The 14,969-nt window shown below is 35.9% G+C and overlaps 1 protein-coding gene across 3 annotated transcripts in view; it reads left to right on the top strand.

The window, feature by feature from the left end:
- The window catches only part of DST (dystonin), a 674,592-nt gene that overhangs the window by 473,729 nt on the left and 185,894 nt on the right, over window positions 1–14,969 (top strand). For all 3 annotated transcript variants that reach the window (XM_006893143.1, XM_006893142.1, XM_006893144.1), the window contains 14 exons: window positions 664–759; window positions 1,363–1,488; window positions 1,946–2,098; window positions 2,792–2,946; window positions 3,337–3,463; window positions 3,962–4,145; window positions 5,083–5,240; window positions 6,472–6,650; window positions 7,161–7,299; window positions 8,396–8,589; window positions 9,402–9,564; window positions 12,219–12,302; window positions 13,208–13,315; window positions 13,643–13,741. In XM_006893143.1, coding sequence (XP_006893205.1) covers window positions 664–759; window positions 1,363–1,488; window positions 1,946–2,098; window positions 2,792–2,946; window positions 3,337–3,463; window positions 3,962–4,145; window positions 5,083–5,240; window positions 6,472–6,650; window positions 7,161–7,299; window positions 8,396–8,589; window positions 9,402–9,564; window positions 12,219–12,302; window positions 13,208–13,315; window positions 13,643–13,741 — 1,965 coding nt within the window. The remainder of the gene's footprint in view (window positions 1–663; window positions 760–1,362; window positions 1,489–1,945; window positions 2,099–2,791; window positions 2,947–3,336; window positions 3,464–3,961; window positions 4,146–5,082; window positions 5,241–6,471; window positions 6,651–7,160; window positions 7,300–8,395; window positions 8,590–9,401; window positions 9,565–12,218; window positions 12,303–13,207; window positions 13,316–13,642; window positions 13,742–14,969) is intronic.

The raw sequence follows: 14,969 nt of genomic DNA, 5'->3' as shown, positions 1-14,969 counted from the left end.
TAGGCCCCTGGAATTCTTTTATGACAAAAAAAAAAAAAACCCAAAACATCCTAATGTGTTTTTTCCTCCTTGGGAGTTCTCTGTGTCTGGCTTTAGAAGCAAAAAATGAAGAGAGAAACTAGAAAGTTATGTATATCTATCTATGTTAGGAGGTGTATTTGAGGATCTTTTCAACTCAAAACTCAAACTTATGATCAATTAATATTCAAACATCAAAGAGTAGGAAGATAAAGGGAAAACTCTATGGAAGAGAGCATACTTGAGGATTCTACAAAGTTGCTGTAAGGCTTAGGATGGGATGGATTGAAGAATTGGTTTCCTAAATGAAAGGAATAGCTTGCATCCATTTCCAGTTTTAATTCTTTTTGATCAGGAAAACTAACCAGAGTTAATGTATTTTACAGTCATATATTTTAAGAAGAAATTGAAAAAAAATGGCAGTTTGAAAGAAGTGAGTTGAACAACTTAAAAAAATGTCATACTAAAACTATAGTCTATTTGTGCAAGTGAGAATCTTTGGGGTTGAATTTCTTTTCTGACTTTCAAGTCTTGCTCTGTTAAAATCAGTTTCACTTTCTGCGCTTTAAAAGCATCAACCCCATGGCTCTGTGCATACCCTGTTTCTCTCCAGCAAGTTAGTGATGACTCTGTGTTACTGTTCAGGCCTACAAAGCAGCGATGCAGACACAGTGGAGCTGGATCTTACAGCTGTGCCAGTGTGTGGAGCAGCACATCAAGGAGAACACAGCCTATTTCGAGGTATACAAATAAAACTGCAGTTGCAGTTCCAAAGGTGACTTTGGAAAGTGGGCTGGCTGTAGTGCAGAAAAGACTGTCATGATTTTAGCTACATCGACATTAATGTGATGTGGATATTTCTGAGATTTATGGAGATATTTTTTTTTGTAGGATGTAGCAGTTAGTTCATGCCCCATAGGATACACTGTAGCATACTGTTAAAGGAGAAGTCCTTTAATAACTCCTTGAAACTCTCAGAACACCTTCACAAGTAAATGTGCTATTAAGGAAATGTTTTCATTACTGACATAACACTAGATAAACTCTTCATGTTCTTCAGAAGTATTCTTTGAAGTCCATCTGATTTAAAAATTAGTTGTATCCTGAAGTAAAAGAGGTCTGCAACCAAAGTGCAGTATAGATGTAAACTTCGGATACTTAATATTAATTCCTAATTCAAAGTTCAAGACTCATCATTTGATCCAAGGCAGGGTGTGATTAGCATGTTATCTTGTGTGTTGTTTTTTCTGGCTTCACACACACACCATAACACTTGAAAATGACATCTCTCTGCTTGAATGCCACTGAAAATACCCTCACAGCTGGGTTTTTGTCTTTGTGTAGTTTTTCAGTGATGCCAAAGAAGCTACCGATTACTTAAGGAATCTGAAAGATGCCATTCAGCGGAAGTATAGCTGTGATCGATCGAGCGGCATCCACAAACTCGAAGACCTCGTTCAGGAATCAATGGTACGAGGACGGAAACCTGTGTGCTTCCCGCACACTGGTCATCAGATTAGAGGTTTTACTGTTTTCACATAAGCAGACCTTCCTTCATTAGTCCTTTTGATAGTTTTCTACTTTGTTCATTTAAGCATTTAAAGACTCAGTTTCTGGTAACAAATTCAGCAAAATGCTTTCATCTGACTTATTCTTTTTAAGTGGTGTGTGTGTGTGTGTGTGTGTGTGTGTTCATTCATTCTACAAACATTTGTAGACTCTTTCTATATGCAAGGCACTTTTTTGTTTGGCAATACCAAACAAAACAGACATGAATCCCTATCCTCCTGGTGCTTCTGTGCCAGATATGGATGACCAGGCCACCCTGGGAAGGCTTCTCTGACAAAGTTTCATTTGTATGAAGTCTTGAGGGAATAGAATGTATAAATCTTACGTGTCTTAAAAATCCCTTTTTATTATCGCTCAGGAGGAGAAAGAAGAACTTCTGCAGTACAAAAGCACAGTTGCAAGCCTCATGGGGAGAGCCAAAACCATAGTTCAACTGAAGCCAAGGAATCCCGACTGTCTACTCAAAACATCTATTTCAATAAAAGCGATCTGCGATTACAGACAAATTGAGGTACCTGCAACTCCTAGAAACGAGCTCATTTTTGTCATCATTCATGTAGACATTTGTGAATGTATGTGTGTATTTAGATATGTGTATAAGATATGTGCTTATATAGTTACCGTTATATGCTGTTGAGTCAGAACTGATTCATAGCTGGCCCTACAGAGGGTTTCAGAGGCAGTAAATTGCATTGGAAGGAGATTGCATATCTTGATCCTGTGAAGCAGCTGATGATCACCTGTCTGTCGGTTGGCTTTGCAGCTCCTTGCCAGTCAGTCACTTGAGCTCTCGTGTGTGTGTGTGTGTGTGTGTGTGTGTGTGATGTGTTCTTTTTATTTACTGTCATGTTGGAACCACCTCATAGCAGATCCTCAGTGGTTTTCAGAAGCTGTAAATCACATGGGATGAGACTTCTATCACTCTCCTACAAGTGAATTGGTGAATTCAAACTGTATACCTTTGGGTTTGACAGTGGAACTCTTTCCCACTAAGCCAAAAGAGAGCCCTTTTATGTGTGTGTGTATATATATGTATAATTTTTTATAGGATCGTATTACTTTTATTAGTGATAAAAAGTTTTTCCTACTCAAAAAATTAAATTCACAAACAGAAACATCCCACTTTTGGGTATGGAGAAAGATTTGTGAACAGTGACCTAATTTGTTTTTTCTGGGTTTTGTTTGTTTGTTTGTTTGATACCAGATAACTATTTTCAAAGATGATGAATGTGTCCTGGCAAATAACTCTCATCGCGCTAAATGGAAGGTGATTAGCCCTACAGGGAATGAGGCAATGGTGCCGTCTGTGTGTTTCACAGTTCCTCCACCAAACAAGGAAGCAGTTGACTTTGCAAACAGGTATGTTTTTGAAGCTGAAAGCATAGAACTCATTTTGGGTGGCCTCTTTAAAAGGTTGGCTTAACTACCGGAGGGGCTCAGATGTACAATGGCAGAAAGGTTTGGTGACCTGCTTTGGAAAAACGACAGTTGTTGGAAACCCTGTGGAACACAGTTCTTTTCTTACACGCATTGGGGTCCTTAGGAGTCAGAGTTGACTTGATGGCAACTTGGGATTAAAGGAACAACACATTTTTTGTCACAGACCCACAGATCAACCAAAGCTTTTAGCAAGTGTGAAATCTTGTAATATGTTTGCAGAGTTACTGAAAATAGTCCATGTTTCCTTTCACATATTTTAGAATTGAGCAACAGTATCCAAACATCTGTGTTTTCTTTCACATATTTCAGAATTGAGCAACAGTATCAAAACGTCCTGACTCTCTGGCATGAATCTCACATAAACATGAAGAGTGTAGTATCCTGGCATTATCTTGTCAATGAAATCGATAGAATTCGAGCTAGCAATGTGGCTTCAGTAAGTATGTGGTGATATATCAACCCAGTGGGGTGCCTTGTCATGTGGGGTAGAGTTCTGCCTGCTGTGGAAAATGATGAAGCCCAGGAGATCTTTGCTTATATTCATTCATTCAGTAAATAATTGTTCTATTCCGGCTATATATATATATATATATGGTGCTTTGTGAGAATTAGGCAAATCTATATATCATGAATATTATTCAGTGCTTACTTACATTCTCATAAGGAAAGAAGACATATTTTTCTATATCTTTAAATATTTTTCACATTCATTCACATTATGCTTCAAGACATAATATTTTACACTGAGCATTACTTATGGTTGATTTCACTTATTAGATTTTACAGACTTGGCTTTCCTTGTCATTTAAAGCTAAAATTACTAATAGGAAAGAACTTAATTTCACATATGTCATGTGACCAAAGTGAAATCTACTTTAGTGAATTTAAGCCTTAGGTCTATAATTACTTAATGACCTGGATCTTGGCTCTTTAGATAAAGACAATGCTACCTGGTGAACACCAGCAAGTTCTCAGTAATCTACAGTCTCGCTTTGAAGATTTCCTGGAAGATAGCCAGGAATCCCAAGTATTTTCAGGCTCCGATATAACACAACTGGAAAAGGAGGTTAATGTCTGTAAGCAGTACTATCAAGAACTTCTGAAATCCGCAGAAAGAGGTAATATGTGGGATTTTTTTTTCTTTCTGTTAAGTATTTAGCACATGGTAATTTCTGCTCTCACTGATAATGGCAGTCTTACATATATGTCCTTCAGTCTATGATACATAGATGAGTTACTGGAGCATTCAGTGTATATTTCAGGTGAAATATGAAACATGAAGGATTCTTTCATTTAAAAAATAAAGAATTGCTAAATAGATGTCCCATCAATTAATTTGACAAATAATGAATTCTTGCTACATTTGCAAAATTTTTAGGAGTGGCATCCACTTCCAATATAGCTTGCCTCCAGAAACTGTAAACTTGGAGAAATGATTAAATTTATACATGTGTTCAGGTCTTTCGTTCGTAGGGTCATTTATGACTTGAAGGCACTTAACAACAAGAAGTACAATGTTCAGAATTATGATTCATAGGTTTCATTATCTTCCAGTATAACAATAGTTTTATACAGTGTTAAAGCAACAAATTTGTCTCATTAAATTTTACTGAAAAGAAATTGTATTCTGAACTTTATTGATAGCACTTGCTGACAAACATTTTAGCAACAACATTTTGTATTTTAAGACAGTAAACATTAGCACATTCTTAGTCACTATTTATTTTTAAGGCTTTAATATTTAATTTATAATTAATCAAAAATAAAGTTCTTCCTACATGAAACCCAAAATAGAGCAAACCATAACTTCCCTGACATATCTTAAATCAGAAATTTCTACTTCAGACAGCATTAAGGAAATTTTATTAGTACTTAAATAAATTGTAATGCCCACAGTGTTAATGTCATTAGGATGGATTTATGATGATAAAAGCTAATGCAAATGTGGGTGACTATCTCCCCATCCTTGTAAAGTGTAAAACTGCTGTACCAAAACATGAAAACAACACCCAGAAGATAGAAGATATTTTCTAAACATGATGTTTCCTTTCACAGAGGAGCAGGAAGAATCAGTGTATAATCTGTACATCTCTGAAGTTCGAAATATTAGACTTCGATTAGAAAACTGCGAAGATCGCTTGATCCGTCAGATCCGAACTCCACTGGAAAGGGATGACTTGCATGAAAGCGTGTTCAGGATTACAGAGCAGGAGGTGAGAATGAAAAATGTGTTTGGGGAAAATAAAGATAATTTACCCTCTTAATGATCTTTAGGATTACTTGAATGGCACAGATGGTTAAATACTTGACTGTTGACCAAAGGGTTAACGGTTCAGGATCACTCAGAGATACCTCAAAAGAAAAGCCCTGGTAGTCTTCCAAAAGATTGGCAGCCCTTTAGAACACAGCTCTGATCTGAAACACATGAGATCACCTACATGTTGGAATTGACTCTGTGACAAATTATTTGATGATGGTGATGGTGGTGGTTATGTGGCATCTCACCCATCATGAACCTATGTACAACAGCTCTGAAGCCTCCTCTGTCCTGAGCCAGTCTCACTGATTCCGATATGCCAACCCCCATTGCCCCAATTATTTTATCTCATCTGGGCTCTTTCTCTCCTGCTCTGTCCCTCCACCTTTCCAAGGAAGATGTCCTTCTTCAAGGATTGGTCCCCTCCTGGCCACATTCCCCAAGTATGTGAGACAGAGCTTTAAAATCCTAGCTTCCATCGAAGAACTTGGTTTCACCCTCTCTAAACAGACCTGTTTGTTCTCTTAGTGGTCCATGGTATTTTAAATACTCCTCTCCAGGACCACAAGTCAAAGGCATCAATTAATCTTCTGTCATCCTTAGTCATTGTCCAGCTCTCTGATGCATAGCAAGTATAGAGACCATGGTCTGAATTAGGCACACCTTAGTCTCTAGACTGACACCATTGCTTCTCAGTACTCTGGAGAGGCCCCTGATCACAGATTTTTTTTCCCAGTGCAATTAATTGGTACTTTTGGTTTTATAACCTTAAGTATCAACTCCTATAACTTCTTAAATAGTCTGCTTTGCACAGTGGTTACCTTGAGAACTCTAATTATTACTGCTGATTGTGAGCAATGACTCTGTAGTTCAGATGTTCTACCTCTGACTTAGGCAAACACAGGAACTTATCCCTCCTACTTTTTATGATTATTTGTTTCTCACAGAGGAAGTCATTATACATTCATTAAATACCTTTACTGTTCGATGCTTAGGCTTAAGGAGGTAAAAGTAATAAGGCTTGAATCCCATGATTTAATTTTCTTTGATAAAGAAAAAAAAAATCAAGAATATGTAGTACTTGTCAATGATGGTAATGTAAAATGTGTTTTTTATTTTAAAGAAGACACTCCATGGGGGATTAAGCCTATTAGTCCCCATACTTAATGCTTTTCTTCATTTTATAGAAACTAAAGAAAGAGTTGGAGCGACTTAAAGATGACTTGGGAACAATCACAAATAAATGTGAAGAGTTTTTCAGCCAAGCAGCAGCCTCTCCATCAGTTCCTACATTACGATCTGAGCTGAGCATGGTCGTCCAGAACATGAACCAAGTCTACTCCATGTCTGCCACCTACATAGATAAGTATGTAATAGCTGATAATTTTTAAAAGATTCACTCTTATTAACATAGACCTTGTATTTTATTTTGCCTTAATAAAAACTATGTTAAGAGTTTCTGTGAATATTTAATATTTAGTGCTGAAAAGAAATGTGCCTTAGAAATTTGTATGCTATGTGTTTATCTTCTATGTTTTGCAGTTAGTTTTGATAGCTTAGATGTTACAGCCTTCAGAACTTTCCTGTCAAATGCAGATGAATCATAGTTTGAAAGTAAACTGTCTTAGTCATAGTTTGAAAGTAAAACATCCCTTGCTTTTTTTTTTTGGTTGTTGTTGTTTTGGGCAGATACCTATTAAGAAGACAGTGTTATATACCAAAATTAAGAAAATGTTAGCACCATGTGCCATAAAAAGATACATAATAGGAATAAATGTATCTTAGAGGGAAAAAACTCCACCAAACATTTACCTAGTATTGTTATTGTTCTGTGCTGAAACTACTATTTGACCTTCCCCTCCTTTTTTTTTTTTAGGTTGAAAACTGTAAATTTGGTGTTAAAAAACACTCAAGCTGCAGAATCCCTTGTAAAACTCTATGAAACCAAACTGTGTGAAGAAGAAGCAGTTATAGCTGACAAGAATAATATTGAGAATCTCATAAGTACTTTAAAGGTTTGATACTTACCTTTAGTTGTTTTTCAAGATTATATTTTTAAGAGTTTTTCTAGCATGCACTTCAGCTTTTCAGATGTTAAAAATTAGTTAATTTTCAAACATTAGTTTATTTTCAATGTATTTATATATATTCCATGTCATATATCATACACAAATTTCTTAGTAGATATGTTTAAGGAGATTTTTTTCATGTTTGAATTGTTATATAGTCAGCCAAAATTATGTAGTCAGTCAAATTATATTGTCACCAGTAGGAGATAAAGCTAACAATAAATGTTTTATAATAGATTCACTTGATAAAAGAGGCAGTTATTTGAAAAAGTAAAGAAGGTAAACAGATGAATTAATCTAACAAAAGATAAGGTGGAAAAATGTTTTTACCTATACCTCTTTCTATGTACAAAGTACCATGTAAAACTGTTTATTATAACCAACTGGGAAGTTATCTCAGTGTTTTCTCAAACATACATTAACTTTCTAAGTAAATAAAACACACCCTTAAGAATTCAACTGCTCCAAGCTGTAGACTCACCCTCAGGCAGGACCCAACTGACTTTTTTTTAAAAAGGCCCACCTACCAGGTCCTGATTGCTTAAATAGGAGGCTTCCAGCCCACAGCTGATTGTTAATGAAATCAGAAATGACCTTACACTTGATGGAAATGTAAAGATGGTGCAAAATAGAAAAGTGTTCAGATCTTTTATTTATAAGGCTGTTCTTAGTCATACTTAATTCATCAGGCACCTAACAACAACAGCATTAACTTTTAGACAATAGGATTTAGATTTTTACAGTAATAAGTAAGATTTTGGTTTTGCTTAACAAGGTAGGCCACCTTCATAAGCTTTGCTTATTTATTTATTCAGAGAATATACCAATTCTGAGATAAACATCATAAAATAGTATGGTTTTAGGTCAAATTTTTAGTCACATGTTGACAGTATCTTAAGATTCACTTCGCTGCCTTTTGTTCTTTTTAATAGAAAGCATTCGTTCCTTTATGAGATTTTATTCCAGTTGTTGGAAATACAGAGTTAGATAACTAATATGCTGACTCAGTTGAGGTATTTTTATACCTTTTAATGTATTTTAGCAATGGAGATCTGAAGTGGATGAAAAGAGAGAGATATTCCATGCATTAGAGGACGAGTTGCAGAAAGCAAAAACCATCAGTGATGAAATGTTTAAAACCTATAAAGAACGGGACCTTGATTTTGACTGGCACAAAGAGAAAGCAGATCAGCTAGTGGAAAGATGGCAAAATGTTCATGTCCAGATTGACAACAGGTTAGTACAATTTTTGTGCAGTTTTAGCTTTAATCTCTGTGTGAAAAAGATAATTTCTTTCCTTCCATAATTAATTGTGTTCATTTGTAGAGCTATAATTAATTTTTACATATTAGAAAGTAAGACAAAATGGAATGGTTGTAGAACTCATCTGAAAACTGGAATAATACCATTTTTTATTCATTTTCATGTTTATGTTACCAATAGTGAAATACTTTTATAATGTACCATTCTTTAGAAGTAAAGTTAGGTTTAAGTATGTACAATCTCCTTTATAAGATAAATAGTAAATATATCCAGTAGCAGTTAAATTTAAAAGGACTGAGGTATTTAATGTCAGCTCATGGATTCCCTGAACAACATTATTATTATTATTTCAGGTTGAACGTATATTTGATGAAATTTGTCTATTCAGGACATGCTTACTTAATTATGGTTTTAAGTTTTTAGTTTTCCTGTCTTTTAACATTAGACTCTTGTCTGTAGAATGTTTTTTTGTTTTTTTAACACTTGTTGTGTGCTGTCAAATCAGGTCTGACTGGCACAGCAGGAGGTTGCCCTCTTTCTCCAACAAAGCATCTGGTGGATTCGAAACACTCCCTAGAATAATTAGAAGCCCTCAGTTGCACAAGTTGGGTACAAGAGCAAAATGTTTATATTCAGCCCAAAGTCACCTTGAATTCTTGATACTCACTTCTATTGCTGTGATCATTGCATTTATTGTAATTATTTTATCTCTTCCTTGCTCTCTATACGCTCCATCTTCTTATTGGGTACTGTTGGAAAGAATTCTTTCTTTATTGTTCTCTTAGGTTACGAGACTTAGAAGGCATTGGCAAATCTCTTAAATACTACAGAGATTCCTATCATCCTTTAGATGATTGGATCCAACAAGTTGAAACTACTCAGAAAAAAATCCAGGAAAATCAGCCTGAAAATAGTAAAACCCTAGCCACACAGCTGAATCAGCAGAAGGTATGTAAGAGTTCCTTGTACTAATCTGTCTGCATATGGCCAGTGTTGAGCCAAATATTTGTTACACGTTGCCGCACAATTTTAAAATTGACGACCATGCTTAGAAACACATTTGCCGTCATTTGTGGCAATGTGTCAATAATTTCTGTTCTATGTTATGAGAAAAAGTCAACAACTAGTGGGCATGAACCACCTTCTGTATTTAAAGAGGCTCCAGGAGTTGACGGCATAGCAATTTATATATTTTAACAAACAGACGCTGCCCTGAATGTGCTCACTAAGTTGTGCCAGGAAATCTGGAGGACAGCCAGCTGGCCCACTGACTGGAAAAGATCTATATTTGTTCCCATTCCAAAGAAAGGTGACCCAATAGAGTGTGGAAATTATCAAACAATATCTTAATATCATGCAAGCAAGATTCTCCTGAAAATTGTCCAAAAACAGTTGGGAGCAGTATGTCAACAGAGAACTGCCAGATTGTGCAGGCTGGATTTAGAAGAGGTCGTGGTACTAGGGATATCATAGCTAATACTAGGTGGATCTTTGCAGAAAGCAGAGAATATCAGAAGAATGTCTATCCGTGCTTCATTGACTATGCAAAGGCTTTTGACTGTGTGGATCATAACAAGCTATGGCTGACTCTGAAAAGAATGGGAATCCCAGAACATTTGATTGTGCTAATGCGAAACCTATACTTGGACCAAGAGGCAGTTGTCAGAACAGCAAGGAGACACTACATGGTTCAAAATAAAAAAGGGGGTCCATCAGGGATGTATTTTGTCCCCATACCTTTTCAATCTGTATGCAGAACAGATGATCCGAGATGCTGGGCTGTATGAGGAGGAATGTGGCATCAGGACTGGGGAAGATCTATCAACAATCTGCATTATCCAGATGACATAACTCTGCTTGCTGAAACTGAGGAGGACCTGAAGAGTTTGCTGCAGAAGGTCAAGGACTGCAGCCTTTAATATGGATTGAAGCTCAACATCAAGAAAACAAAAGATTCTCACCACTGGGCCAATTGGCAGCATCAGTATGCCTGGTGAAGAGATTGAGATAGTGAATAGTTTTAGTTTACTTGGCTCCACAGTCAGCACTCTTGGTAACAGCAGCAAGGAGATCAAGAAACAAATTGCATTGGGAAAGTCAGCTGTGAGGGACCTCTCAAGAGTACTGAAGAGCAACGGTGTCAGGCTGGACACTAAGGTATGCTTGATCTGGGCTATAGTTTTCGCAGTTACATGCTATGCATCAGAGAGTTGGACAGTGACTAAGGATGATAGAAAGAGAATTGATGCTTTTGAGCTGTGGTGCTGGAGAAGAGTGTTGAATATACCATGGATGGCTACGAAAACAAACAAGTTTGTCCTGGAGAGGACAGAGGATTCTGGAGTCAAGGATTCTGAAGCTTCGTCTGACATACTTTGGGCATGTTGCAAGGAGGGACTGGTCCTTGGAGAGGGACATCATGTTTGGGAGAGTGGAGGGATGGCACAGGAGAGGAATACCCTCAATGAGATGTATTGATTCTGTCAGTGCAGTGGTGGGAATGAGTGTGTTTGAGATGGCAAGGTTGGCACAGGATAGAACGGTGTTTAGGGCTCTTGTACAAAGGGTCATTATGAGTCACAAGCGACTCCATAGCACATAGTAACAAACAACAACATACTACAAACACGCAATCAATCTTGATAGGAAAATTATTGTTTCCCCCTTTATGTTGTGGTGTTGGTACAAAGTACCAAATATCATATAGACATCCAAAAGAACAACCAAATCTGTGTTGGAGGATGGGCATCCAACGTGTTTCTTCTTAGAAGCAAAGATGGTAAAATGTTGTCTCACGTACTTTGGATGTGTTGTCAAGAGTGACCAGTCATTGGAAAAAGACATCATGCTGGGAAAGGTGGAGGGTCACAGGAAGACCCTCAACAAGATGGGTTGACACAGTGACTACACAAATGAGCATGTCATAGATCATGAAGACTGTGCAGGATAGGACAAGGTTCAGATCTGTTATTTAAGGCTGCTATGAGTCCTAGGAGAGTTGGCAGCACACAACAATAATATGTGATGTATATGAAGAATAAATCACAAATGTTAAAAGTTTATAACCTGCATCTGTATCATAACTTATTTTGATATATCTAATTGGTATTTAATGTCTAATTGTAGACATTATTTTTGAAAGCATTAAGAACTCTTTTCAAATTAATAATGATAATTTAATTATAGGTATGTAAATCTCTTTGATTTCTGCAGTAGTAGACTGTTTACAATAGTTTTGTGGGATCTTAAATAGAAACAGTTGTTAGTGATAGAAAATTAAGCAGCCACAACTGATAGAGAGCTGAATGTCTTGCAAATTTTATTTCATCTTTAAAGCCCAGTGGGTTATTTTATTTTAATCATGAAATTGAGAGAGGAAGTCTGGAGTTTTGTGTTGTCTGCTTTGGAAGCTCCATGAGAGTGACTTAACTGAAAAGTTTGTCACTTGCCACAAGGCAAGTTAAAATTAAGATAAAAAGACTGAGAAGCTATACTATTAAATTTTAGTATATGAGTGAAAGTTTTTGAGCATCTCTAGTAGGTCCTGTACAAGGGGTTCTACTCTGTTGTTTTATTTTTCTTATTAACTGTGTGCTTTATAGATGCTGGTGTCAGAAATAGAAATGAAACAGAGTAAAATGGATGAGTGTCAAAAATACGCAGAACAATACTCAACAACAGTGAAGGTAAGAAGACTGCAGTACTGGTATTTAATTTAATTCAACATTTAGATATGTCCTTCTACAGTGTATTTTGAAACGTCTGCAAATCTTTTACCTTAGTGTAAAAAGTTAAATAGAGATCATCCCCATTGAACCTTACTTGACAATTAACCTCTAATTCTGTGAGATCCGAGTAATATGACAGCACCAAGATTTTTCAGTCATTCCTGCCTCTCCTCTCCTACTCACTTTCCCAATCTGGAAAAATATGTAGCTCCAGATTTCGCCTCCATTCACTTTTTTTTTCTCTCTCTCTCCTTTTTTATTTTTTACTTAATATTGTTGAAATATTCCACAGAAGAATATTATATTTTTAATTTAGGGAAAATTTCTCATGATTTTGAATTCATTATTAGTAGCTTCTAATTTTTAGCCGTCTCCAGTGATAAGCTTGGGGAAAGGGGAGGCTAATTGTAATTAAAAAGTTGTAAGAAATATCTCTGAATGCTTATAGACTAGGGATTTTTTCTGATCAAAGGGAGGTTTTTTGTTTTGTTGTGTGTTTTTTTCATTGATTTACTTTAAAAGTTTGTATACACTGTGTTTCACACTATTCTTCATTCACACTGTGTTTCATGCAAACATATTCATGCATTATGTTTTATAAAATTAATCACCATTGGACTTTGCCTTTCTTTACCCTGTCTTTTCATCCAGATCCTTCCCATTCACCCTAAAGGTTTTATCACCACCTTGGAAACTTCTTTAAGGCTGCATAGATTCCAAAACAAATGTAATTATGTAGTGGTTACTTTATTAACAGTTTTTCAGGGAAGCTAGGCTCGGTTTCATTCAGTTCTGTGTTGAATCACTTTAGAACCAAGTTCCATTGCTTTGCTTGAATTCCTCTTACTGACTTCTTTATGTAGGACTACGAATTGCAGACAATGACCTACCGCGCCATGGTAGATTCACAGCAAAAATCTCCTGTGAAGCGCCGGAGAATGCAGAGTTCATCAGATCTCATCATTCAAGAGGTAATGAAAATATGAGAGAAATGAGGGAACGGAAGGGCAGGGAGACAAAAAGAGGGGGATAAGGAAGGAAAGGAAAATCTGTTTTACAATCTAGTCAAACATGGTTCTTAATTGCAGAGGATAATCTGTGTAGTTTTTATTAAGTTTAGACAGTATATGACAATTAAGGTGGTTGCATTATAGTAATAAACTCATTTACATTCAATTACCATTTGTTGTCGCAGATTTGTATGCTTTATTATCTCAAATCCTCATTAGTATTAGAATTTTTACTCAGAATTCAATAAATTTGTTGAGACAACTAAAATGTATTATTTTTATGTCTAGTTCATGGACCTGAGGACCCGGTATACTGCTCTAGTCACCCTGATGACACAGTATATTAAATTTGCTGGTGACTCACTGAAGAGACTGGAAGAGGAAGAGGTAACCATTTACCATGAAAAGCTAACTAAGACAGGAGCTGAATATATGGTTTGGGAAATCAAAAGAATATTTTGTGCCAAATTTACATTACTTATAACCAAGTAATTCTTTAATTATAAAAGGGGAAAAAATGAACCCCTGGTTTTTTCTTCCAAGATTCTCTCAGAACAATTCTTTTAACTTTATCACTCGAGGATGAGAAGGCTAGTGTCTTAATTCAGCCATTAATTTTAAATTATGAAATGCTGACAGAGTTTATTAAGCTTTCTCTCTGCATTTGCTCTTTGAAGCTGAAGTTAGCACCTAATGCTGTTATAGTGTCTCCAAAAATATTATACAAAGACATTTATTGTACGCTTATTTAAACTCATCCACACCTTCAACAAATTAAAGCTTGAATACAGTTGATTTAGAAGTAGTAACTGTTTGTTTAGGGAGCTATGGTGGCCTAGTGTTAAGAAACTGCACTGCAGTCCCGAAGGCATGCAGTTCAAATCCACCAGCTGCTCCACAGGAGAAGGGCGGACAGTCTCTTCCCATGTGATTAACTGCCTCTGAAAACCCGCTGGAGGATCAGTTATGAGCCAGTTTCATAGTGATAGTACTCAACAACAACAGGTGTTTGTTTAGAGCAGTGCTACGTTTTGGGAATTACAGATTTATTTTTTTTTAGGGTTATATTAGTTTTTGCCAAAAGATACAGTATATAATGCAAAATAACTTTTAGTGACCATTGATTTATATTTATTTATAGCCATAGTTTTATATTTAAAAATCATATTTTTAGATAGTAAGTGGCAAGAAGTTAAACTTGTTATGAAAAGACATGTATTATACCTATGCTTGTTTCTTTGAAATTCTTTCTATTCTTCAGAACAGACAAAAATAGTAAGCTAAAGTCTAACCCTTTTAAACTTGATTATTGGAATTGTGAAGACAGTTATACATAGTGTAACTCTGCTTAGTTTATAAAAATGTGACAGTTTTAAACTATTTTAATTTATATATTTATTGTTATTTTAACAATTTGGATTTTCATTCATTTTTGCACATTTTCCTCCATTCTCCTTCCTTTCTGCTGCCCCAGTTTTAAACTATTTTAGTCTGTTCAGAGTTAACATTTTTCTGCAACTAAACAATAACATACATAACTCCAAGATTTTTTAATCAGCTTCCTTATGCTCAATATATATGTGTGTAGCATATATATGTGTGTGTATATATATAT

Source organism: Elephantulus edwardii, unplaced genomic scaffold (genome assembly GCF_000299155.1).
Source record: "Elephantulus edwardii isolate Elephantulus edwardi_28Jun2011 unplaced genomic scaffold, EleEdw1.0 scaffold00124, whole genome shotgun sequence".
Taxonomy (NCBI): Eukaryota; Metazoa; Chordata; class Mammalia; order Macroscelidea; family Macroscelididae; genus Elephantulus; species Elephantulus edwardii.
This window is presented reverse-complemented; position numbering and strand designations above follow the sequence as displayed.